Source organism: Lygodium microphyllum, chromosome 27 (genome assembly GCF_053477565.2).
Source record: "Lygodium microphyllum isolate KBCC chromosome 27, Lygodium_microphyllum_v1.1.10, whole genome shotgun sequence".
Classification (NCBI taxonomy): Eukaryota; Viridiplantae; Streptophyta; class Polypodiopsida; order Schizaeales; family Lygodiaceae; genus Lygodium; species Lygodium microphyllum.
In genome coordinates, this window is record NC_141161.1 from 42,312,972 (window position 1) to 42,338,609 (window position 25,638).

The 25,638-nt window shown below is 41.0% G+C and overlaps 2 protein-coding genes across 2 annotated transcripts; both read left to right on the plus strand.

Moving 5' to 3' along the window:
* The first annotated feature begins 16,204 nt into the window (after positions 1-16,204).
* On the plus strand, positions 16,205-25,636 carry LOC148012254 (protein ANTHESIS PROMOTING FACTOR 1-like). The gene is made up of 5 exons (XM_087669133.1): positions 16,205-16,422; positions 16,671-16,689; positions 17,125-17,164; positions 22,126-22,129; positions 25,108-25,636. The coding sequence occupies exons 1-5, from the start codon at positions 16,205-16,207 to the stop codon at positions 25,634-25,636; spliced, it is 810 nt and encodes a 269-aa protein (XP_087525259.1).
* On the plus strand, positions 17,355-20,685 carry LOC148012255 (uncharacterized). Its single transcript, XM_087668715.1, has 4 exons — positions 17,355-17,395; positions 19,710-19,999; positions 20,398-20,570; positions 20,668-20,685. The coding sequence occupies exons 1-4, from the start codon at positions 17,355-17,357 to the stop codon at positions 20,683-20,685; spliced, it is 522 nt and encodes a 173-aa protein (XP_087524841.1).
* Positions 25,637-25,638: the final 2 nt, after the last annotated feature.

The window sequence follows — 25,638 nt, forward strand, 5'->3', positions numbered from 1 at the left end:
TACCAAAACGGCAAAAACCACATTCGGGTAGACCACCCAAGTATGATCCTAAACGCCAAAACCATCAACCGTCATGGCCTAAGAGGCAGTCTAAACGATATCAATGTAGACACACAATCACACCACATTTGGATCCCCAAAGATCTTTTGCGATCACAAGGATACTAGGAGGGCAATCCCTGGATTTGGGTGCCTAAAAAGGGCCAGCTAAAGAGCTCATCTACATGCAATCTCACCCTAGTGAGGGAGGCTTGCACAAGAGGTGCCCAGGACATAGTCAGCAGGCCACTGACAGCTGTGGCTAGTAAGTCTCAGCTCATCTATCGACCAAAGCACATACCACAGGCCTTAAACCTACCTAATCCGAAGAACTTAAAAACCCCTATGACTACTCACTCAAAACCTAGCACAACCCCCATGCCCCTAGATCTCCCTACAGCACCTCAAAGTGCTTCAGAGTGCAAAGCCCAACTTGTGACACCGATGAGGGAATCACCACTATCCAGTCCAGTCACACCACCCCCACCAGCGGGTCTTAAACCTTCATATGCGATACGACCTTTCCTCTCCTTGGCTAAGGACCTTGCTGCTACTTCTGGGGATGACTTAATAACCTGCATTATGATGTTGCATGAAACTTTCACTACATTCACTAGAAGTTATGAGAGGCTAGACTTAGTTCTTCTTGACAAAATGCTTGCTTCGGATGTTCGTGCATTACCATGCACTTGGGAAGAATACGAACTTATGACCACTAAATTCCCCAAAATTGCTGCCGAACTGATAGCAAACAACGAAATCTCAAAGGAACAAGCTGCCCTCAGAAGACTCATCACTTCGTATCGTAAGCCTCCTTGTTCTGCTCCTGAACAGGAGTTGCAAGAGCTCACGCAGATGGCAAGCTCGCCTTCCACGTTCTTGCAGTAGTGGTTTACTCTAAGGATCCAATGGGAGACAAAAGGTTGCCGGATAATGACCAATGCTGAGCAACACAGGGCCATTAAAACCCTCAAATATGACCCTATTTATGTGGCACCTATATCGTTTAGGGTTTTGGCCATTGGCCGTAACCAGCATTTAGACGATCAGGTGCTCGCTCACCCCTACATTGACCAATTCCTCACCGAAGAGGAATTACATGTTGCCAGTCGCCTCAATACTGGAGATCTCTTCCACGATGTCTTGACCTACATTTCCCAAGTCTCCATCCAACCATCTGCTCTTGATTGTCTTGCCCAACTCGAATACAATCCAAGCTTCTATGATTGGTTATTGGCCAAGTAAGTCAACCCACGCGAAACAATGTTTACCTCGTCCTTTCTATGCTAATCCTAGGAAGGATTCCTTGAAAGATCCGCGACGGAGGGGGGGGAGCAATGCGAGTAAGAGCAAGGCAAAAATGAGAGTTATGTTATCTAGCTAGCATAATGTTATAATTAATTAAGTTTCTATGGAAGAATACTGTAAGGGAAACCAATAGCTATTGCTGCTGTGGGTTGATTTCTAAAATTCAAGCCTCTAAGCAAGTATACCAATTTTAGGCACATACATTTTTCTCTCAAACTGAGTTTTGATTAGAAATAAGCCAATTGTTAGGCATTAATGTTGGCATGGTGTGTTGACAGGTCACCACCATGGCAGGACAAGACAAAGGGGGCAAACCCCCATTCTCTGAAGAAGAGATGACCGAATTCGGCATCAGCATCGAGACATGAGGATTCAGTCAATTCACCTTCAAGCACACACTGAATCTGGATGAGGCCATCCTAGAGGAACTTGCGATCAAAGACTTGGTGGACAGATGCCACCTCCACAAGTGTGTGGAAAAGGTGGGGCAGGCCGTGGATTACAGCATGTGTGCAGATTTCCTGAGGAACTTCGACAAGGGCAGGAACTATGGCACTGTCACAGTGAGGGCAGGGGAGCAGGAAAGAAGAATCGAAGTGCCCCTCAATGCAACAATCATAGAAAAGGCCCTAGGGCTCATACCCAAGAAAGAGAGATGGCCGAGACGGGATTTTTACGCCATGCTGGGGGTAAAGAAAGAAGAGGTGCACACCGTGGATGGAATCAGCTTGGCTAACATCCCGGACCCAGCAGTGAAATTACAAGTGAAGATGATCCATACCCTCTTCTCAGGCCAATGGTACAATGCATTGATGAACATGATCGGGGTCCCGCTGTTGGAAAGCATCGCAGCAGGAGTCCCTGAAGAGGTAGAGTGGAATGGGTTCGTGCAGAAAACCATTCAAAGTTCAGCTGCCCTCCTCACTCCAGCAGAAGCACCAGCAAGAGGAGAATCCCCTGCCTCAACTGCGCGCTCCGCAAGGAAGAAACCTGCGTCAAAGGCAGCTACAATCAGATATGGTGGTATCCTGACAGCCAACATAGATGAAACAATAAAGGATGCGGGCATCATGGAGGAGCAAGCTGCGCATCAAAGCCCACTGCTTCAAAACCCACTTCACCACGAAGGATGGGAATCAAGCGAAAGAATAATAAGTGACAAGGAAGAACGGGAGGTGCCGCCTCCACGCGCGAGTAAACCCGAAGAACAAAACAAAAGCGACAGGAGACAGAAGGAGAAGAAAGAGAAATTAAGTAAAGAAGAATGGGCTGACATCAAGATGGCTCAAAGAGAGTCTAGGAGGACTGAGGAAGAAAGGAGGAGAAAAGAGGAGCAGGAGCTTGCAAGGATAAGAGAGGAGTCGAAGAAGGCAGAAGAGGACAGGAAAAGAAGGGTGGGAGAAGAAGCCGAAGAGCAGCGACTGAAGGAACTGGCCGAATTGGCAGAAGCTACACGAAGATCTGTGGAAGAGACCCATGGGGGCGGAGAACTCGAACCCGTAAGCCTCGCCATAAAGCCGAAGCCAGTGCAAGTGTGGAAGTAGCTCCAGTGGTCGTAGGCAAGGGCAAGTCCCTACTACATCCACTTCCTTCCTCCTTTGTGTCGACAACGACTGAAACCACAACTGCAACCACCGCACAATCCACACCTCCCCTCGACACGGCACAGCTCATGACCATGGTGCAGATGCTAGTGAGAAAAGTGGCCGAAATCGTGCCAGAAACCAGATTGAAAAGGCCCACTGCCGCAGATGCAGAGTCACGGCAAGACCCTAAACAACAAAGGCTGGAGGTATCGACCACCACGGCCCATACTCCCATGCTTGCCGACACTGACTATGACGCATATGTGGCCGAGCTACTGACACAACTGGACAAGGCAAAAGAAGAGAAGAAAGTGGCTTGCTGGAGCTAGAGAAAGAAAAAGAAACGTCAGCGGCCCTTAGGCTAGAAGTCTCAAGGCAAGAAGCCGACAAACGGAGAGAAATAAAGGCCCTACAAGACCAACTAGCAGAAAAAATGAAGGAAGCCCAAGACAATGAAAGCCGCCTTAGACAAAGGCTGGAAGACGAGGAGCAGAGCCTGGTGGTAGAACAAAGGAGCCTAAAGCTACTAATGCAGCAATACAGTGATCTATAGCAAAGGGTCACTCAAGTGGAAATGCTCTACCAGGGGGTTCAGGAAGGCGAAGCCACTGTTCCATAAGAACATGCCACGGAGCCCCAGTCGTGGCAGGAGCTAGAAGAACAGAACAGGTTAATATGTGAAATTGAGTTCTTGAAGAGTGAAGGGCCAGGAGTCTCAGCAGCTGAAGAAAAACAGCTACAAGATGAAGTGCAAAGATTACAAGATGCGCTGGAGACCTCCCACGAAGATGTAGAAGCCCTCATGGCCATGGCTTTCAATCAAAAAAGGCTATTCCTCGCTAAAATCCAAAGCCAAGAGCAACTGGTGTAGGAAAAATCAAAAATGCTGGCCGAGGTGCACCAAAGGCTCAGCATTATTGATCAAGCCAAAGGGATTGTTGAAGAGCAGTTGGCTCAGAAATTAAGAGAAAGAAACCAGCTATGGTTTTTATCAAATGAGCAACAATAGGTAGTAACCACCTTGGCGAGCCAACTGGAGGAAGAAAGAAAAAGGATGGAGGAAAGAGCCATGGAATGGGAAATGAAAAATTTTGACAAAGTGAGGGACTTAATCGAACGCCTGGCGGTGGCAGAATGCGAAAGAATGCTTGCAGAAGCTAGGGTTGAGGCTACAGAAATAACCACTAAAACCCAACGGCAGGCCTTCCTCAACACGGTACTCCACGTTACGCAAGCTGAGGGCGATGATCCAGTGGAAAATGTGAAAAGAAAGTTGGAGCTAACCACCCGAGCTTTAAGATACGGTCTTCAAGAGCACGAGCTTCCAACTAGTACAGGAATCACTAAAGAGCAACAATTCTACTACCTACGCTATACGGGCCTTTCCACTACTGAGCTCAAGGAGTTAGGTTTTCAAGAGCAGGAGCAGCCACCACCACCACCACTAGTCATCCCACTTGTGGTTGAGCGAAATGTTGAAGAGGGTCCAGATTTCGAGCAAGATGATGACGAAGAGTCACAAAGGATGTCGAGTGCGCCTCAACCTGATATCCCACAGGAGGAACCTGCAGATGCCCATCTACTTGAGCACATAGTTGCAGCAGGGAGAAGGAGACAAGAGTTAGCTGAGGAGGCCCAACGCCAAGCATGCACGCTTCCACGACAACTCCCTAAGGAGCCCATGCCACTGAGGAATGATACACATCTTGTAGAAGACTGGCCCAAGGAGTTGGTCATCTGGCATCAACAAGAGTTACATAAGAGGCCGGTCGAGCTTTTGTTTGCTTTTCCATGCTCTCTGGACTAGGCCCTGCCTCTAGGAGTCATAGCCAAGATCAAAGATCTATCTAACGAACTTGCAAACAGATGGATGGAAGAAAGGAGCATGATAATGACTAGGTGGTGAAAAGAGCCACAAGAGTACTGGGAAGATAAGGTCAACCTGGTTCCCAAAACCGTCCAAGGCTACGAGGCACAGCCGAAATGGCGAAGGCGGATTTGGGACACCAATTTTGATGCATGGACCGCATTTTGTAGTTCACTCCCCAAAGAGCGCAATGATCCCATATACATGCCCTACCCCCGTAGGCATGGAGTGGACTATGATAGAGATTTACATGGGTATTATGACTTCCCAAAAATATATAATGTAAATACTAGAAGCCCTGAGGAGTGCTTAGTATTTAGGGTAGAGGATATACTTCCCTCGATAAACCGTTTCCTTGTAGACTTTTCTTCCTGCCCTGATCCAACATTTTTGACCACTTGTAATTACCTCCGACTTATCAAATTCCTGCTACTCCAGAAACCTGCAGCAGAGAAAGCCCATCTACCCCCACTCTTCTTTGATATTAACCTAGGAATAGATAGTAGAGCTATGAGTAGGTTGATGATGCAGGCTATTCTCCTCCCTTCCTTCTGTCTAGAGCTCTTAGAAAATATGAGTGACACCCGCTTTGCAAGGTGTAATCACCCCTTCTTGTCCACCACTCCTTTGAGAGCTAAAGTCGATATTAACCTAGGAATAGATAGTAGAGCTATGACTAGGTTGATGATGCGGGCTAATCTCCTCCACTCTTCTTTGATATTAACCTAGGAATAGATAGTAGAGCTATGACTAGGTTGATGATGCTGGCTACTCTCCTCCCTTCCTTCTGTCTAGAGCTCTTAGAAAATATGAGTGAGTAATCACCCCTTCTTGTCCACCACTCCTCTGAGAGCTAAAGCCGATATTAAAGAATACCTTCAAAGTCACGCATTCTTATCACAATGTCTGCGACCGCCCCTGACTAAATAGGTGTCATATACCTTGCCAAATGTACTCTCTCTCTCATTCTTCAAAAAAAAAAGACGAGCAAAAACAGCAAAGCTAAAAGATGAATTTACTACTAAACAGGTTGACAAGGAGGACACTTCACATGTGCTTACAGTCTTCCTTCACTGTTATTGTGCACCACACTCACTGCATCTAGAGTTCTCTCTAGCCCCTCCCCCACTTCACACTTAGGGCACATCAAGCGCAGGACTTTTAGACCTGTCACCCTAAGTTTTGCACCACACCTCCAACGATGCACGAATTGGGTCCTCAAGAGTGGGACATTACCAAGGGCTTGCCCACAGTTAAACTCATTTCCCAGTTCCACTAGCACGGGCACCATGCACTACACAGTGAGACAGACACACCCCCTAGGAAGTGTACAACTTTTCTTGCAGGTTATGTTCGTGTTTCCAAAACTGGCTACTTGGCTAAAGAAGATCATCCATTACATCCTCCAATGACAAGGAATTTTTCCATCAGTCGGACATGACTCCCTTCCCACAACTTTGAAGCTTCACTGCAAAGGTCTAAAGGGCTCCACACACTTTATGTTGCTAAATATCCGTCTCCTGATGGCTGCCATGACTGAACCAAATCAAGCAGAAGAAAACCCCAGTGATGGATCTGCTATTGGCATAGATCTTGGAACCTCATCGTCCAACGATCCCTGCTCAATGCCTCAAGATCTACGGATCGCTTATTGATTCCACAAGCCTGAAGACCTTCAACTCAAAACTAAAGAACTTCTACTCAAAGACAAGGATCTCCAACCACAGCTACGGATTTTCAAGGCAAACAGTGTTTGGGGGGGTTTTTCTAGAATAAATCCCTCCAATACCATCCTCCTAAGGGATTGCTTATTGCATCAAGCATTTCAGATACTCAAAGGACAACCGGCTACCTAACGGGGCGCCACAACAGTGTGAAAGATGCCTAGGATCTTCATGGAGCCTAAAGCATGCCGAAATCTCTCCTGGTCATCGTCATCAAGCCCCATCACTTCTCATTCACAAGCATCAGCGTCATCTACTCACCCAGTCCACCTCGCGACAGCATCATCTATCCCACTACCTCCCACCACTGTGCCATGGAATTGGCACTTGGCTAGGAGGGGGGTAATGTTTACTGCAGCACAGAGGAGCCAAAAATGGAAAAAAAGAAAAGAAGGAAAAGGCGCCTTAACTGGCAACTAGACCATGGGAAAAATTAAATGCACGGGCACGACCCTCAAGAAGTCTTAGAGTCGCCCAAGGAGAGTAAAATAATAAAAGCACACCATTAATTGTGAAAACACTTCCGAAACCTTGTAAGAGAGCGCCAGGCTCACTCCTATGCAAATTGTATGCATTAGTGGGGGATAGGATAGACTAGAACGGTGGGAAATGAGAAATGGGTCTAGGCTAATGGCCGGCCATGTAAAAAAGGGGGATGACCGCCCATGAAAAGTAGGGCATGTATATAAAGTTGAAATGTGAATGGGAAGCTCATTCTTGTGTGTGGCCAAAGCTTCTTCTTCTTCTTCTCTTGGTTCTTGCCTTCTTGCTTGTGCTTGAGAGAGGGATTGAGAGAGTGTGAGGGAGTGAGGAAGTGATTGTGTGAGAGTGAGGGATCTTGGAGAAGAAGCTCTCCATCTTCTCTCTTCATCTTCCCCTCCTCTCTTCTCTTCTCTTCTCTTGTGTGTGGCTATGGAGGATGAAGCTCATGGGAGAGGGATTGAGGTTGCTTGAGCTTGCCTCAAGGATCGTGGAGCTACCGGTGTGCAAGCAAAAGGAGGGTACTCGATCGAGCATTAAGGTAAGCTCACTATACCCGTAAGGTAGGCATCGTGCATCGGCTATGTGAGAGGTAGCCATGGCCGCTTGGTTCGAAACATTTGAGCAATAAGTGGTCCGTAGGTCTCAGGGTAGAGCTTGAAGCTCCCCTCCAATGGGTGAAACCCATTCACTGTTGGCCATTGGATATATGAACTTGGCTTCAACAGCTGTGCTTTTACCAAGGTAGAGTAGTTTGGGTTTATTCGCCTCTATCGTTGCCATGCAGGCTTGGCATTAGGCTCTAGATCAATGTGATGCTGACATATTGTGGGATCAATCCCCTTTAGATCTTTATAAGACCATGCAAATACGTCCAAGTTCTCTTTCAATAAGTTATGCAGAATTGATAGTTCCTCTTCTACAAGCTGCTACCCACCTTTAGGTGGTGTTCAAAGCCATCTACATCCACAAAAGTCAATTGTCTTTCACATTCTACTTTACGGATGAAGGTCCCACACAGTACTTCTAAATACATATCCTCTGACTCCTTCAAGGGAGTGGTATCCTCATCTAATATTCCACTAGAACCGACTTCTTCTTTGGATTGCTCCTTGGAATGTTGAAATGGGATTAGGGCTATTTTGGGTTTGGTTTCAAAATTAGTGATCTCTTGGCTCGAGGACTCATCTTCTGATGATGCATCCAAGAATGTCTTATAACTGGGACCATCTGATGTCTGTTGGGGCTATTGGATTAGTGATTATTGGCAAGGTGCATCATTATCATCGTTTCTTGGAAAGGATGGGTGAGGGTAGCAAGAGCCATTGCTGAAAGATGGCTTATTCTTTTTAATCCATTTCTTATAAATATTTTGCATATGAGAGGATCCATTTACTAGACCAAATGGTACCATCACCATTCTATCCCACAGTATGAGATCTTCTTCTTCTGGGACGACCTCCTCATATGTATCCTCTTCAAGTGGGATAGATTATTCTAGTTCACTTTCATAACTGTCTTCCTCAGTATCATCTTTGTCCTCTTTGAACTCTGTCTCTATCTCTGTCTCTATAGGAGCTCTGTAAGAGAAGAAAAGATTCTTAGTTTCATCTTATGCCTCTGTCTCTAGCTCTACTTTGGCCATGTAGCAGGGAGAGCAGTACATCCAGGACTCTATCTCACTATCATTCCTGGTTCAGAAAGAAAGTATTCACCTATTGACAAGGACTTTGCATCTTGAGGGAGTTGGCTTATAGTGCCCACTGTTAGGAAATGTGCCTCTGTTTTTCTTGGGAAAGATCTATTTGATAGCCTCTTCATCTCCTGATGTACTATCTATTACTTCACTAGAGGAGTTGGTTATGACTTCAATGGATGTGGATCCATTTCCTTTTTGCAACCCATGCAACTTTAGCGCCACTTTGTTGGGTCCTTTGTTAGGGTCAGGGTTCCTTTTTGAACCAATCTGTCCTCACTCTTGCTTCAAAAAGCCATGGTCTCCCCAATAGCAGAGGGTATGAGGTCTCATAAGAATTTGGTTTCACCACCAGATATGTCAACCAATAGTCTCTTCCTGCCAGGGTTGTCTTCACGTATGGGAGAATGCCCAACTATTTGATTCTACTCTGGTCTGCCAATCTGATAAGCCATTGTGTAGGTTGCATTCCTTGCAATCCTAGATCATTCATTGTCACATCCGTCATTATGTTCACTGATGAGCCTCCATCAATCAATGGATCTGCAATAAAGCACCCTTTAAACCATATGCCAATCTCTGGATTTCCAGGATCTAGGAAGGCGTTGGCTACATCCACTTCCTTTACAGGCTCTGAAGCCTTATTGATCTTGGTTGTTGTTGAAGGAGCAATCCTTAATCCACATCTTCGAGTCAAGATGCTTTTGAAATTCTTTGGGAAGATGGGAGACATCATTAGCAACTTTCGGAATGCTAAATTTGGTTTAAAAGTGTCTAAGTCTTTTATCAAGTCATATTCTTTGATGGGATCCACGAGCTTCTCGAGCTTGCTAGGAAATGGGGCTACACCCATTTTCATCTTTCCTGTTTCTTCTAGCGATGGCAACATCGACACTTCTTTTGTTTTTCGAGGTATTTCTGTATTGTCTATCTCTTGGACCTTTGGTTCTGTTTTTGAAACGGTCTCTGGTACCTTCTATGGCACTGTAGTGCTCTATACTACAGGGTTTTGTTCTGTACTAGTCTGCCCTTCTATTGGCAGGATGAACTTCACAGTCTTGGTAGGAGGATTTTTCTCTTTTTGGACAAGTGGTTCCTTCTTCTTGGCACGCATAATAGCAACAACTTCTAACTCCACCAGATTAGAGGTAGGCTCATGTGCCTTCTGCTGGCTATCAGTGGCATTGGCCTTGACAGGGGCTGGACTGGGATAGTTCTTTGCAATGTGGCATTCTCCTTTACATATTCTATAGAGAGGTTTATAGTCCATTGACCTTCTAGGGTTTGGACAATTTGGCAAAATGTGCCCCTTTTCTCTGCATCTATAGCATTCAACTTCTGATCTCTGGCCACCACCAGACTGTCTTTCTCTGTAGCTCTAGGATAGAAACCTCCTCGTTCCAAAATTAGATCCAAACTCCATGGGCTTTGGCCCGATATCTTGGGTTGTCATCTTTGACTCCAGTACATTGAACCTTGCATCTTCATCTCTCTTCTATCTATCATGCATCTCTTTTAGAGAGCAGATATCTTCCATATGGTTCTTCCTTAAGCAATATGAATAGAAAGCTCATGGGATAGTAGGTTTGTGGGTACATTTAGTGGATAAATGTCCTAGTTGATGGAATTTTCCACACTATGTATTGGATATGCGGGTGTCTCGCGCCACTCCTGTGGGATTAGACACACTGGCAGTGTTTACCTTTAGAGTCTGCAACTGCTCTGTCAAGACATCCATGAGTTCCTTCTTGATATTTGCAACTGAATTAGATAAGTATTCCTTCAAGATTTCACCTCTTGCCACGTTGGTAGCAGATTTTTGAGGTAGAACTCCTTTTCTTGGGGTCATTGACAATCTTGCCTCTACTTCATCGTACAGTCTAGCACCTTCCACTACAGCTTGCAAATTGAATGGTCTTGTCAATTCCACGAACTTCTAGTTATAGGCCTCTAAGGAATACTCCTTTCTACATGTCTTCATCCAAATGATGATTGGTCCATCTCTTTAGGATGGATTCCATTTGCGAGAAATAAGCTTCTACTCTTTCTTCAGAGGATTGATTTAGGTTCATGAACTCGTCTTGCATCTGCTCTTCAAAACCTTCACGCCTGAATTTATCGAGGAAGGCCAACTTCAAGTTGTCCCATGTGCCAAATGTTCCTACTACTTGTCTTTCATACCATTGAAACACTGTGCCCTTGAAAGTGGCATGGAATATTGCTAAGCAATGCTCGGTGGTTCTGGCACTATTAGCCACACATGCTACCATAAACTCTGCTACATGGAGATCAGGATCTTCACTGTACTCTCCCTTAAAAATTGGAAATGGGACTACATTTGCTAGCATGTCATCAATATTTCTAGGATGAATCTAACTAGGAAGGGGACCTTGAGTCGCCATAGGGACTTCTATAAAGAGTGCTTTTAGGGCATCAAAGGAGGCTTCTACTGCAAGCTCATTCTTGGCCTTTATTTTTGCCTTCTCTCTTCTCATGTACCTCTGGACTCGTTCTAGTGCTTGTCTCTTGATTGCGTCATTCGTCAGGGGATTTTGGCTCCAACCACTTGATCTGTACTCAACAGAATAGAATCAAAGGGGGCTTTGGTTTGTGGAGGACTCTCTAGCCAACATCTCTTCTACTTCTTTTCTACGTCTCTAAATTCAGCCTTCAAACCACTACAGAAGGGGAGATATTCTGTTTTAAAGATATAAAAACTCATTCTTCTGAGAATCGTTGTTGTGCCATCATCATAATAATGCCAGCTTCTAATGGTTTACCAACTTCTAGTGGATTGCTAATTGAACAAACATGAGGTTTTATGTGCATCAGACATCCCACATGTCCTGATGTTGAGCATATATGAACAAATTCCAACTTCTCTCTTTCTTGTTTTCATGAACCTCGACTGACCATGACTCTTGAAGCTTCTTCTCATGATCTCCCACTTGATGATTTTTGGAAACTTCTCAATGAATGCCAAATCTTCCATGGATTGTCATTCTCTCTATTTTACTCATCAGTTTTGTGAAAGGAACTTTGCTACTGTGATGCAAGTTTTGGCAGCTTCAAAAGGCAGCTTCAAAAGTTTTGGCAGCTTTCTCCATTGAGGGATGAATCTTTTGTAGAATGATGTGTCCTTGTCAAGGAAAACTTCTAATTCTTCAATAGTGACATAAACTTTACTCTCCATTGGTTTTCTTTCTCTTCAACAGTGCCACTTCTTCCATTTTCAGCCTCTGTTTGTGCCTGTTGATGGTAGTTTTCCCCTACTACGCACCCAAAATATGGAGCTCCAAAAGAGACACCAAGGAAAAGGGGTTTCTACAAAAACCACAAAAAACAAACCAAAATCAACTCAATCTTCCATAAACCTTTTAACATAACCTCAACTATCTCTCAAAATATCCATTCAACCATCTCAACTACCAAAACAGAAACAAAACAGAAAAAAAGATCTTACAGGACTAAATAGAGAGAATCACAAAACCCTTTAGAACAATATATCCTCATCAAAAACCAACATAAACCCTTCAAACATACTCAAACCATTCCAAACACTTCAAAACATCGTCAAATTTAAAAAGTCAATCACCAAAATTAACCATTCAGCAACAAAAACAACAAAAAATCAGCTCAAAAAACAAATTATTTCCACACTCAACAGATGTGTATGACTTATGATAGATAATAATATAGATATGCTAATTTTGGAAAGAATGCATGATGCTTACTCCCATACAAGTCCAAATTATGACATCCTCACTTGAGATGTCATCCTTAGTGGCACGATTTAGTAGTCTATTGAGATGATTTTCTAGATAACACCACTCAATACTCTTTTGAATGACATGAGGTTTGCTAACTAGACTCTCTCAAGCCCACTTCATAATGAATGTCTTGGCTATTCCCATGAGAATTGGCTTGAATTTTTGGTTTCTACGTAAACTAAGGTCTCCTATTTGGGTTAACTAGCATCCGTCTTTGAGCAATAGCTTGTGCTAGATTATCGACTCATATCACACTAGGTTCAAGGAGAGTGAGAAATGAGGGAGAGTATGAGTACATCGACCCCTTTGCCTTGGTAAGGAAAAGCCTTACTTTGTCTCTTGTTCAAGGACAGTGAGAAATGAGGGAGAGTATGAGTACATTGACCCCTTTGCCTTGGTAAGGCAAAGCCTTACTTTGTCTCCCTAAAACAATATAGAGTCAAAGTTCTAATTGATTTTAATCAATATTTTCTACACTCTAATACATGGAATTTAAAAAGAAGCTCTTGGCTTACCGAGACCACCCTACCTTACGGTGGATTCATCTCAATAATCACGCCCTTTTGCTCCCCTCAATTGGTCAGTTTAGTTATCTACTTACCTACCACATTTATGTTGTACACATAAAATCAACTTTCTTAATTAATCCCTTTGATCATAATGTTTGTTCACGTAATTTAATCACAATACACAAACAATACAAATAATCCATTGGAAAAAATAGCTTCTTGATTTAATAGAGATTCTTATACAAGTGTTCACCTTTCATCCATATGGAAGAACTTCGTGAAGGCCTTTATTTTTCCAAGATCTTTGCCCCTAACTGATGCCAGGAGGCATATTCCACGGTGGATTCCGTGAGGTTTTACGGTGGATTCTGTAAACTTAGATGACCGGGGCTCATACGCAAAGCGCTACATCTATATTTTGTTATGTCTATTGAGACATCCATTATTTATTATTATTTTGTATGCGCTTATGCGCCTGGATATGTTATTTCTATTTGGACATTGAGATTGGGCGTGCCAGACACTATGGGCACCGTCCATTAGCTCACGTGGTGAATCCCGGAAGGTCCCCATCAACTTCTCGCACAAAGAATCCTCTTTGCGTATGAGCCCCGGTCATCTAAGTTTACGGAATCCACCGTAAAACCTCACGGAATCCACCGTGGAATATGCCTCCTGGCATCACTAACTAATATTGGGGGCTTAGGAAATCTATCTTGAGTTGCGTAGGGGTTTGAAAAATTCCTACGAGTCTAAGAGTTTATCGACGAAAGCCCTTTGGCAACCTCAACTCTTCCTATCCAAGGATCCCCTATGAAGCAACCTCTTGCCATTGGAGTCGATTTGAGAGAGGTGGCAGCTAATCCCCCCCTTGGAAAAGGGACCCCCAATTAGCCTTGGGGGAGGTCTAGTACACTTTTCTTTTTATCATGTTGCAAACTTAGTACATTAGGATTTTGATTAAATTCAATCAACATCCTAAGTGCATCAAGGTAAACTTGTATGCACTGTTATAAGCACAAGCAATTCTTCCTCAAGTACTATTTCTACACAAATAGGGAGGCTGATGCCAGGAGGCATATTCCACGGTGGATTCCGTAAAATTTTATTATTACCGGGGCTCATACACAAAGTGGATTCTTTGTGCGAAAAGTTGATGGGGACGTCTATACTTTTTGGGAGTTTTGTTAATTTAATGTGTAAGTGGGTGATTCCATAGCGGGTGATTCCGTAAAATACATATTTAAATTAATAAACGTTTATGAGTTTAGAGTGCGCACTCCTAATAAATTAAGGTTAGGATTGATTTCTAACCAATTTATTTTTGTAGTTGAAGACTGCTAAGTATTCACTTTTGTCGGTCTAATTGTATTATTTTTCTAACAATTGTGAATGATTCAGTTGATGTGTAGAGCAAGCAACAGAGGCTGTGGGAAGCATTGGAGGATAGCGTGTATTCAAATTATCATCAATTTTTTATGGGCGCATATCTTAGACATGACGCCTATATTTTGTCGCGCTGTCAAGCATTTTTCTGAAAATTGAAAACCCCTAGTCAAATTGTAGTTAGGTTTGAATTTTGCTAGTTTAGTTGTTGTGTGATAGTTTGTTTTGTTGTTTTGTAATTCGATTTATTGTGTTTGTCTAGCTTAGGATTTGTTTCTGTCATTTTGTTTGGTTTGTTGAGTGTGAAACTTGATAGCCTTGGTTGAGCTTGGTATTTTTTTGAACAAGACAAAGTTGGAGTTTGCTATTAGCTACCGAATATTGAGGAGCTAGATATGTATTCTTGTTGAGACTCTTGCACATCACAGGGATTAAGGGTTCACGAGCACTTCACATTGCACTTATTGATGCACTGCACTCGGGGGTCATCTCCTGTCCTTATCAAATATTTCCATGCCATGGGTTAGGATTAAGCACATTTTGCACCATCATTGAGCACTAGCACGGCATGAGGTCCGCTGCAACTATATACAGTAAATCTTAGATGCACGCGCACATGAGAGAGCACCTGTCATTGAGCACGCACGTTTCTCGCACGCACCATTTTGGATGTTCATCACAAAGTTAGGAACCTCTGGTTGAGAGGGTAAGGTGGTTGGGAGAGTTCGAGGGTCGTGAAGGACGCCATCAATTTTTAGAAGGGTTGTTCATATCTGGTCAACATCTTGAGGACCACCATTTTCTAGAGTGATGTGAGATTATGGGTGGGTGGAGCGGAGTATATCATATCTTCTTATCAGAGTTGAGAGGTGAGGATAAGAAATTTTAAATTAATAAGAAATTTTGTTTGCATTTTGCATGACGCACGATCACATCTAGATAGGCTAAGCACGATTCTTCAATGCATACATTATTTTTGTGTGTAGCATGGATTGATTAATTGCATATCATAGATCAATTGCATTTTTTTATCAAATCATGTATGGTTGAGCACAAAGTTCCTTCCAAATCATATTTCTGCTAGGGCTCATTGCATAAAATAAAATTCCAAGAATGGTTTCACTCCTAGCATTCAGAAAGATGCAGCTGCTCAAATTGAAGCACGAATTTTGGGCAAGGGTAGAATCATTACCCTCTCAGAGATTCAAAGGGACCGGCTCACTAGGATAGCTCTAGAGAATTGTTCTGTCACATTGGAGGGCGACTCAAAGCCTAAGCTCAATCAATCTCTCGTTGATAAGACTTACAGAACAAGAGCAACTATCCACATATGTGAGGAAGCCTGGATGGAGATCCATGCAAAAGCTGTCACAATTTTGTGTTCTTTTTGCTGGATGGAGTTATTCCTAGTAGTGCTGTCTTTGATGAAAAGGATGATGATCTAAATTATGCATAGCAAGAAGAGAGGCAAGACAAACAAGAATACCAATTGAAGACTGTGCAAAGGTTTAAGATCATGTTTTGTGATCCTCATGCGAGCTATACAAGGATTGTTCTGTGCAACAATGCATGCCAGGGTCTGCTTCGAGTTCGTGGAAGACCAGCTGTAGCCTATGATCAGCAGGGTCTTGTATTTGTTGTAGCCATGGAGAGAGGAGCCATTAAGTTTTCTAATGCTAGGTCATATGAGAAGGGACCATTTGACATGTTCCTCATTGGTGGTGACACTGCAGAAGTGTCGGGAATGAAGTTTAGTAATGATAGAAAAATGATGCGCTTATCGACTACAAGCAGCCATGTTTATGTGTTGGATGCATACAGTGGCAAAAAAAAAAGGGCATGATTAATTCAATGGATTTCCACCGCACAAAGGATTTGTTAGTGGTGGCTAGTGATGATGAATCCATCTGTCTATATGATACAGCAAATGTAACGCTTGTAAAAATGGTTCTCTATGCATCTAAGAAGGACTGGGATGATTCTCTACGATATCTTTCACTGTATAACAATCGCTTCCTCTGGTATTTTAAGGGCCATCAAGACCACATGATTCTCTTGTCGGAAACATTTTATGGTTGAGCTTAGAAATTAAGAAAATCGCCCCACCTTGGACTGATACATGCACTGCCATAGGACGAAGTTCGAGATCATGGACCAATGGAGGTCTTATTTTGCAAAAATCAGGAGCAAACATATGGACTGTCATTAAAAAGTCCTGATCCTTGCAGCCACAGATTTCCCTATTAGTTTCAAGGAGAAATGGAGTGAGATAGCAAAAATCATGTTTGCAAGAAGGCTACTGAAGTTGCATTCAAGCAATATCGGTGCTATTGTGCTGAGTGGATCAGTGTTGACGGACGTGACTGATCTCAGGGAAGAAAGAGAGGCACTTCTTCCGCTGTCCCTCGCCATGTCTTCTCCCAGCAAGCGCCGCGAGATGGACGTCATGAAACTAATGATGAGCGTCTACAAAGTGGAGGACGCAGACGCACCGAGAGCGAGAGGTTTCTTGATCGTTGCTTCTTCCGGGCCAAGAATGTGTATCCCTCTAACAAGAAACAATGGAAAAAAACCGAATCGAAGAGGATCAAATAAAATAAAATAATGAAGTAGGAGAAAGATTTTACGTAATCTCTCTTTGGCGCCAATAGACAATAGCTCCCAGAGAGAGAGAGAGAGAGAGAGAGAGAGAGCGAGCGAGCGAACGAACGAGTGCAACTGTGTCTCCATTACGACAGGTGCACCAAAGAAAGAGAAAGGATTCCTGCCTCAAAGAAACCCTAGACCACACAACAGACAGTTCTTGATCAGCATTGAGTATCAGGGCAAACCTGCTGTATTCTTCTCAGAGAGGCGGATCAAAAACATGGACAGGAACTAATAAAGATCAAAGTTAAGAAAAGCTTAGCAGCGCACATAATTTCGGGAGAGATGACTCGGTGTTCTAGAAAGCAGGATACGTAACGTTAGAGAAAGCACCGTCGGAAACATGACGAGCTCTCTGCCTGATTCTGGAATTTGCATAGATAAGTATTTGTGAATGGCCATGGACGTTAGAAATTGAGACAAAGAGAAGGGGGGGAAAGGTAGCAAAGTTGTTTTGACAGAAGCCGTAGTGGAGGACACCTTGTCTGTCAGAGTTTCAGTTTCCAAAGAAATGAACCATCTCACAAGTCGAAAAAACGCGTCAAGAAAAGCATGGAGTTTTTAATAGCTTTTAAGGCTATTTTATAAAGCTTAAACTTTTGAAGTTTAAAAAATAGTGTGCCTTAGCGTGTTAACGTTTCACCTTGTAAAAATCCTAAGGCTTTTTTGGAAAAGCAAACACTTCTTCAATGTAAGGGAGGATGAAAAAACTATAAAAGGAGAGGAGAGTGGAGAGTTAGGGGCCCCCTTCCCTTGTATCTTCTTGTCATCTTGTGAGAGATGTGAGAGGAGGGTCGCGTGGGAGAGATCTTTGGACGTGCTATTGTGGAAAAGGAAGAAGTTAGACTTTGTGGTGCCAAGCTTCAGATCAAGTCTATTAAGGTATGAGAATATAATTTATTTGGTTGTTGTCAAAATTTTGGATATTTTCTTTGTGAGTTGTCTTGTGTGGTTGTGAGTTTCGTAGAATATTTAAATTTTCCAAGTTGAGTTGTGCATTCGACAAGGTCAAATACTTTAACCGGCACTCCTTTACATCTTGTTATCGGGTTGTGAGTGAGGCTAGTTCTCGATCATCGCTCGCGTAACATCTCTTTTTTGGTGCCCCCACTGAGGAGTGCCGAAATTCTGACTTTGTTCGAGATTTGTGGATTGTTTGCTTGGTTTTAATCATTTTTAAATGGCTAGTTCTTTTCCTGAATTTTATGGTAAAAAAGGAGAGGATCCTCAACGATTCCTCGAGAAATTAGAGCTTGGATGTATTATCCAACGAATAAATGACTCAGCATTGAAACTTCAAATTTTGAAATTTCAATTTTTAGATGAATGTCTTAACTAGTTTGAAGATTATGAAAAGACCCTTAGACTAAGAAATCCTCCTGTTCCTATGGAATATGAAGCAACTGAACAAGCGTTTCTTGACCGTTTTAAAGAAACTAAGACTTCACATGACCTTTGGAGAAAAATAGAAACATGCCAAAAGAGAGAAGACCAGACCATAGAATTTTTTGCCATAGAGTATGCTAGACTTTGGGATCGTTGGAATGTATCTTTAGGCCCAGGAGAGAGAGCCCCGAAAATGTTAAAAATTAAAAATTTCATTGAAAATTTACAAGGAGATGTGAGGACAAAATTGGAAATTAAAGAACCTAGCACTTTGATGAAGCTGTAATGATTGCTATAGAAAAAGAGAGAAAATTTGAGAAAATTAAAAAAAGAGAGTCATTTAGAGCACCTATAGAAAATAGAGACCAAACTTGGCAAAGGAAGGAACAGAATTATCAAGTTTTAGCTAGAAAAAATACTCAACTAGCACTAGAAGTTGAAGATCAATTATCTAGACAAATGCAAAACATGAGGCTAGAAGCATTGAGAGGTCAACCCTTAGAAAGAGGTAATGGAGGACTAATAGGACAACCAGATCAAGAAAATTTGAGAGGGAGAAGAGGAGGAAATGGTACAGGATATTTTCGTAGACCAATGGTAACTTGTTATTCATGTGGAGAGATAGGTCATATAAGTACAAACTGTCCATATCCACCTAGGGCAAGGGGGGATATGTATCCTTTACCTCAAAATTTTCCGAACAGACAGAATGATTTCGGGATAGAAATAAAAAATGATTCTACTTCTCAAGAATCTAAGTTAAAGGAGGAAGAGAAAGCCATAAATTGTATTCTTTTAGAAAATCAAAAAAAAAAGAAGAAAAGAAAACTATTGATGTTATGCCTGCAGTTAAAAGAAGAAGAGATGTCGAGAGAGATGAACCTGAAACTAGTAAGGCTGGTGAGGAAAGAGGGAGAAAAACAAAGAGAGGAGAAAAGAAAGAGAGAAAATAAGAAAATAGAATGAGAGCACCTAGAAAACATTATCATACTACTGATATTCCTTTGGGAGAAGGAGAAAGTGACTATGATCTAAAGAAAGATATGATGGGTAGAAAAGCTGATATATCTTTTGCTCAGTTGATGGAGTTGTGCCCTAGTATGAGAGGACAATGGAAGAAATTAGTAAATCCAAAAGGAGAGAAAGAAAAAAAGGTATTGTAAGAGTTTTAAGTGTAGAGGAGTTACCGGATATTTGTCCTGTAGTAGATGCTTGGTACAAAAACCAAAATATAGGAGAGGCATATATAGATGGAGGAGCACAAGTCTGTAGAATAGTTTGGACTTCGAATAGTGGCAGGATCCGGTTTTAGAATTAGGCTTGCAAATCATGCTAAAGTGAAATGCATAGGAATAATTCAAAATCTTGAGATCAAGGTTTATGGAGTTGCCATGAAAATTACTTGTCAAGTTATGCCAGCAGGGTTGGGAGCGTTTCCGCTTATTCTAGGTAGACCCTGGCTTAGGAAAGCAGGAGCAATACAAGACTGGGGGAAAGGAATATTAACAATTTATGACCGTAGAGGAGTAGCAAAGAATTTTGATATGGCCTCGAGAAAGGAATTAGTGAATGAGGATACTAGCGAGGAAGAAGAAGAGGAAAGTGATAGTACGGAAGAAGAAGATGAAATGGAGGAGGGTAGTTCAGAAAGTGATTCAGATCCAGAAATTTCATCTATAATAATTGAAAAAAATAATTTAAAAAAGAAGGAAATATCTCTAGGAAACAGAATAAGGTCAATAACTTTTATAGAACCATCAATAGTTACAAGGGTATCAAGAAACAAAAAAAGTCCTAATTTAAATCTTCCTTCTAAAGAAAAAGGACTCTTGTTCCTCTTAAAAGATGAAGAATGAACTTCAGAAGAAGAATATTCAAAAAAAGTCCAAAACATAAATGTTAAAACCAAAGGAAATTTAAAAAATGGGTTTTTTAAAGATGATGAAGAAGGAAAATTAGAGGAATTAGAAAATTAATGGAATCACCATAAGTTTCAACAGAAAAAAGAGAAATTCTGGAAAAAATGTTAAGTCAAGATTTGACGGATGGAGAAATAAAACAATATCATTCACTTATAAATAAATATCCCAATCTTTTCGCAACTTCATACTTAGAAATCAGAGGAATGAAAGGGGAAGGGCTAAAAATAGAACTGAAAGAAGATGCCAAGCCAGTATGTCAAAAGTTAAAACCCCTAACTTCAGAACAAATATCAGATTTGAAAGAAGAAGTAGATAAATTGTTACAGGCCGGGTTTATTTATCTTGTAGAAGATTCGGAATGGGTAAGCACAATAGTTATAGCATCAAAGAAAACGGGAGGTTGGAAAATTTGTGCTAATTATAAGCCTCTAAATGCCATCACAAAAAGGGATCATTATCCGTTGCCATTTGTGGAAGAAATCTTAGATTTAGTCGCAGGTTTTGAAAGGTATAGTGTTTGTGATGGATATTCTGGATATTTTCAATTACCCATTGCTCCAGAAGATCAAAAGAAAACGACTTCCATAAAAACATGGGGTTGTTTTTGCTATATAGTTTTACCTTTTGGACTTAGTAATGGACCAGCTTGGTATCAAGGGAGGATAAATAGAGTACTAGCACCTTACCTAGGAAAGTTTGTTAGAGACTTCATTGATGATATCTGTGTTTATAGTACAAGATTAGAACATTGTGAAAAACTTGGGAAAGTATTTGAAAGATTGGATAGTTACGGTTGTCAACTAAATCCAAAAAAATGTAAAATAGCTCAACCAAAAGTGAAACTTCTCGGTCATGTAGTTTCAGAAAATGGAATAGAACCTGATCCTGAAAAAGTAGAAGCCCTAGTAACCTTAGTATCACCTATAGATACCAAAGAACTTATGACATTCATTCATAAGGTAAGATATCTATCAAGATTCATTCCTTTGGCATCTCAGTTACTCTATCCATTACAAATGGTAGCCAAGAAGGATCCTTTAGAGTGGACTAAAGAGGTTGAAGAAGTGTTTCAATAAGTGAAGGAAATTGTGAGTCATGCATCATCAGTTCAAGCACCTGATTGGGAAAATGAGTTTTTTGTGAATCCTTCAGTTGGGGAAGATGCTATTGGAGCAATTCTAATGCAACAAGGAAGGAATTCTAGATATATGAGACCTATTTATTTTGCAAGTCGAGTGAAGTTGCAAATAGAAAAAACATATACAGAAATAGAGCTGGTAATGTTAAGTGTAATATTTGCTTGTAGAAAGTTTAGGAGATATTTACTACGAAAATCCTTTACTATTTTAACAAGCTATACACTATTACCACAGTTGGTGAATAACTCAAACTTATCAAGATGAGTAATGAAATGGATAGTTGAACTAGAAGAATTTCAATATAAATTCCAGGTTGAGGATTCAACTAGGGTTACAATGGCAGACCTTTTAACCTATAGAGGAAGTTCTTTTTTACTTAAAGGAAAAGTTGGAGAAAAAGAAGAAGAAAAACCAGAAATAGAAAACTCATTTTTGATGTATTTTGATGGATCATATCGTAAGGCACACCAAGCATCTTCAGGAGGAATAGTAGTTTATGATCCTCAAGGAAATTTAATAAAAAAAGAAACAGTTAAACTTGAAGCAAGTAATAATGAAGCTAAGTATGCAACCTTACAAGCAGCCATTATGCTTTGTCGAAGAATGGGAATTCGAAGGTTGAGAATTAGAGGTGATGCTTTACTATTAGTAAAGCAAATACTCGGAGTTTGGTAGATAAAAAATCCCAAATTGAAGAGGTTTTTTAATAGACTTCGGAGAGATCTAAAACAGTTTGAAACATATCTCCAAGGAAGAAAATCAGGAAGCTCACAATGCAACCCAATTAGCAATTTGTCAAGTGTTTGTAATGAAAGTAGATCTTCCTCTCTATAGGGGAAGAGAAGCTCTTGACCTGGAAGAAGAATTTTTGTTAACAGGAAAAATACCTTCAAGTATTCAAAAAAACAAAAAGTATGGGTTTTTAAGAAGAGCTGGAAGATATAAAATGGTGAACGATGTTCCTTATGCAAAAGGAGTGGATTTAATTTTAAGAAGAGTACCCTGGAAAGAAGAAATATATCACATTTTAGAAACAAATCATGAGGGGGCTTGTGGGGGACATTATTCTTATAAAATAAATTTACAAAAGATTTTAACTGAAGGATATATGTGGCCAATCATTCAAAAAGATGTTAATCATTGGTGCAAATCCTGTCATGAATGTCAAAGAATGAGTAAGAGGATATTGAAACCTAAAACAAGAAAACAATTCTTGCATATGACATTTTTTTAAAATGGGGAATTGATGCAATTGGTCCATTACCCCATACTTCACGAGGAAAAATATATATTTTGACAGCCGTTGATTATCTTTCTCAATGGGCAGAAGCTAAGGCTGTAAAAAACATTAAAGCCATAGATGTGGAAAAATTTATTTATGAAGATATATGCTGTAAATTTGGAACACCTTTAGAGATTTTGTCAGATAGAGGACCAGGTTTTAAGGGAGAATTAATAGACTAACTTTGTGAGAAAATGAAAATAACAAAAAGATTTGCTTCACCATACTATCCTCAATGTAATGGTCTCAATGAGCGATTTAACGGGGAGTTAATAAGAATGCTGTCTAAAATGACAAAAGATCGTCCACAAACATGGGATATTGAATTGCCAAGTGCATTGTGGGCTTATCGTTTAGCAAGAAAAGAAAGTACATGCTATTCTCCTTTTAAACTAGTGTATGGAAAGGAAGCCTTATTACCTATAGAGGTAGAAATACTGGCTTTAAGGATGATTGAAAAGTTGACTGAAGGAGAGGAAAAAATTTATTTCACAGAAAGGTTGATAAAATTACAAGAAGCACAATTAAACAGACATGAAGTGTGTGATCAATATGAAAAAAGTCAAGAAATTTTTTTACATGAGATTAATAAAAAAATATAAAAATAAAAATATAAAAAATGGGATTTAGTTTTGAGATACAATAGTAAATTGGATCATACTTTTCAAAAGAAATTCCAAACAAAATGGGAAGGACCATTTAGGGTTTCTGAAGTTTTTAAAAACAGAACTTATGCATTAGAAAAGTTGGATGGGAAAGCACATAAGCAGAGGATAAATGGATATAGATTAAAGAAATACATATCAAGGTTAATGACAATACAAATAGAGGAGTGGCCAGAACAACAATTTCAACAAAAGAATGAGGAAACGGAATGGATGATAGTTGTTGCATCATTATATGAAAGTAACTGCTGCACATGAATGTTTGTAGACTAGGGGGAGGGCTAAATATGTCAAGCATTTTCTTGAAAATTGAAAACCCCTAGTCAAATTGTAGTTAGGTTTGATTTTTGCTAGTTTAGTCGTTGTGTGACAGTTTGTTTTGTTGTTTTGTAATTCGATTTATTGTGTTTGTCTAGCTTAGGATTTGTTTCTGTCATTTTGTTTGGTTTGTTGAGTGTGAAACTTGATAGCCTTGGTTGAGATTGGTATTTTTTTGAACAGGACAAAGTTGGAGTTTGCTATTAGCTACCGAATATTGAGGAGCTAGATATGTATTCTTGTTGAGACTCTTACACATCACAGGGATTAAGGGTTCACGAGCACTTCACGTTGCACTTATTGATGCACTGCACTCGAGGGTCATCTCCTGTCCTTATCAAATATTTCCATGCCATGGGTTGGGATTAAGCACATTTTGCACCATCATTGAGCACTAGCACGGCATGAGGTCCGCTGCAACTATATACAGTAAATCTTAGATGCACGCGCACATGAGAGAGCACCTGTCATTGAGCACGCACGTTTCTCGCACGCACCATTTTGGATGTTCATCACAAAGTTAGGAACCTCTGGTTGAGAGGGTAAGGTGGTTGGGAGAGTTCGAGGGTCGTGAAGGACGCCATCAATTTTTAGAAGGGTTGTTCATATCTGGTCAACATCTTGAGGACCACCATTTTCTAGAGTGATGTGAGATTATGGGTGGGTGGAGCGGAGTATATCATATCTTCTTATCAGAGTTGAGAGGTGAGGATAAGAAATTTTAAATTAATAAGAAATTTTGTTTGCATTTTGCATGACGCACGATCACATCTAGATAGGCTAAGCACGATTCTTCAATGCATACATTATTTTTGTGTGTAGCATGGATTGATTAATTGCATATCATAGATCAATTGCATTTTTTTATCAAATCATGTATGGTTGAGCACAAAGTTCCTTCCAAATCATATTTTTGCTAGGGCTCATTGCATAAAATAAAATTCCAAGAATGGTTTCACTCCTAGCATTCAGAAAGATGCAGCTGCTCAAATTGAAGCACGAATTTTGGGCAAGGGTAGAATCATTACCCTCTCAGAGATTCAAAGGGACCGGCTCACTAGGATAGCTCTAGAGAATTGTTCTGTCACATTGGAGGGCGACTCAAAGCCTAAGCTCAATCAATCTCTCGTTGATAAGACTTACAGAACAAGAGCAACTATCCACATATGTGAGGAAGCCTGGATGGAGATCCATGCAAAAGCTGTCACAATTTTGTGTTCTTTTTGCTGGATGGAGTTATTCCTAGTAGTGTTGTCTTTGATGAAAAGGATGATGATCTAAATTATGCATAGCAAGAAGAGAGGCAAGACAAACAAGAATACCAATTGAAGACTGTGCAAAGGTTTAAGATCATGTTTTGTGATCCTCATGCGAGCTGTACAAGGATTGTTCTGCGCAACAATGCATGCCAGGGTCTACTTCGAGTTCGTGGAAAACCAGCTGTAGCCTATGATCAGCAGGGTCTTGTATTTGCTGTAGCCATGGAGAGAGGAGCCATTAAGTTTTCTAATGCTAGGTCATATGAGAAGGGACCATTTGACATGTTCCTCATTGGTGGTGACACTGTAGAAGTGTCGGGAATGAAGTTTAGTAATGATAGAAAACTGATGCACTTATCGACTACAAGTAGCCATGTTTATGTGTTGGATGCATACAGTGTCAAAAAGATGGGCATGATTAATTCAATGGATTTCCACCGCACAAAGGATTTGTTAGTGGTGGCTAGTGATGATGAATCCATCTGTCTATATGATACAGCAAATGTAACGCTTGTAAAAATGGTTCTCTATGCATCTAAGAAGGACTGGGATGAGTCTCTACGATATCTTTCACTGTATAACAATCGCTTCCTCTGGTATTTTAAGGGCCATCAAGACCACATGATTCTCTTGTCGGAAACATTTTATGGTTGAGC

Excerpts from the sequence above, each read along its gene's own strand:
- LOC148012255 (XM_087668715.1), top strand. The coding sequence starts at position 17,355 with ATGACGAGCTCTCTGCCTGATTCTGGAATTTGCATAGATAA. Across the intron at positions 17,396-19,709 it reads TCTGGAATTTGCATAGATAA|AATTAGGCTTGCAAATCATG; the intron begins GTATTTGTGAAT and ends ATCCGGTTTTAG. Across the intron at positions 20,000-20,397 it reads CGAGGAAGAAGAAGAGGAAA|AAAAAAGAGAAATTCTGGAA; the intron begins GTGATAGTACGG and ends AAGTTTCAACAG.
- LOC148012254 (XM_087669133.1), top strand. The coding sequence starts at position 16,205 with ATGATTAATTCAATGGATTTCCACCGCACAAAGGATTTGTTAGTGGTG.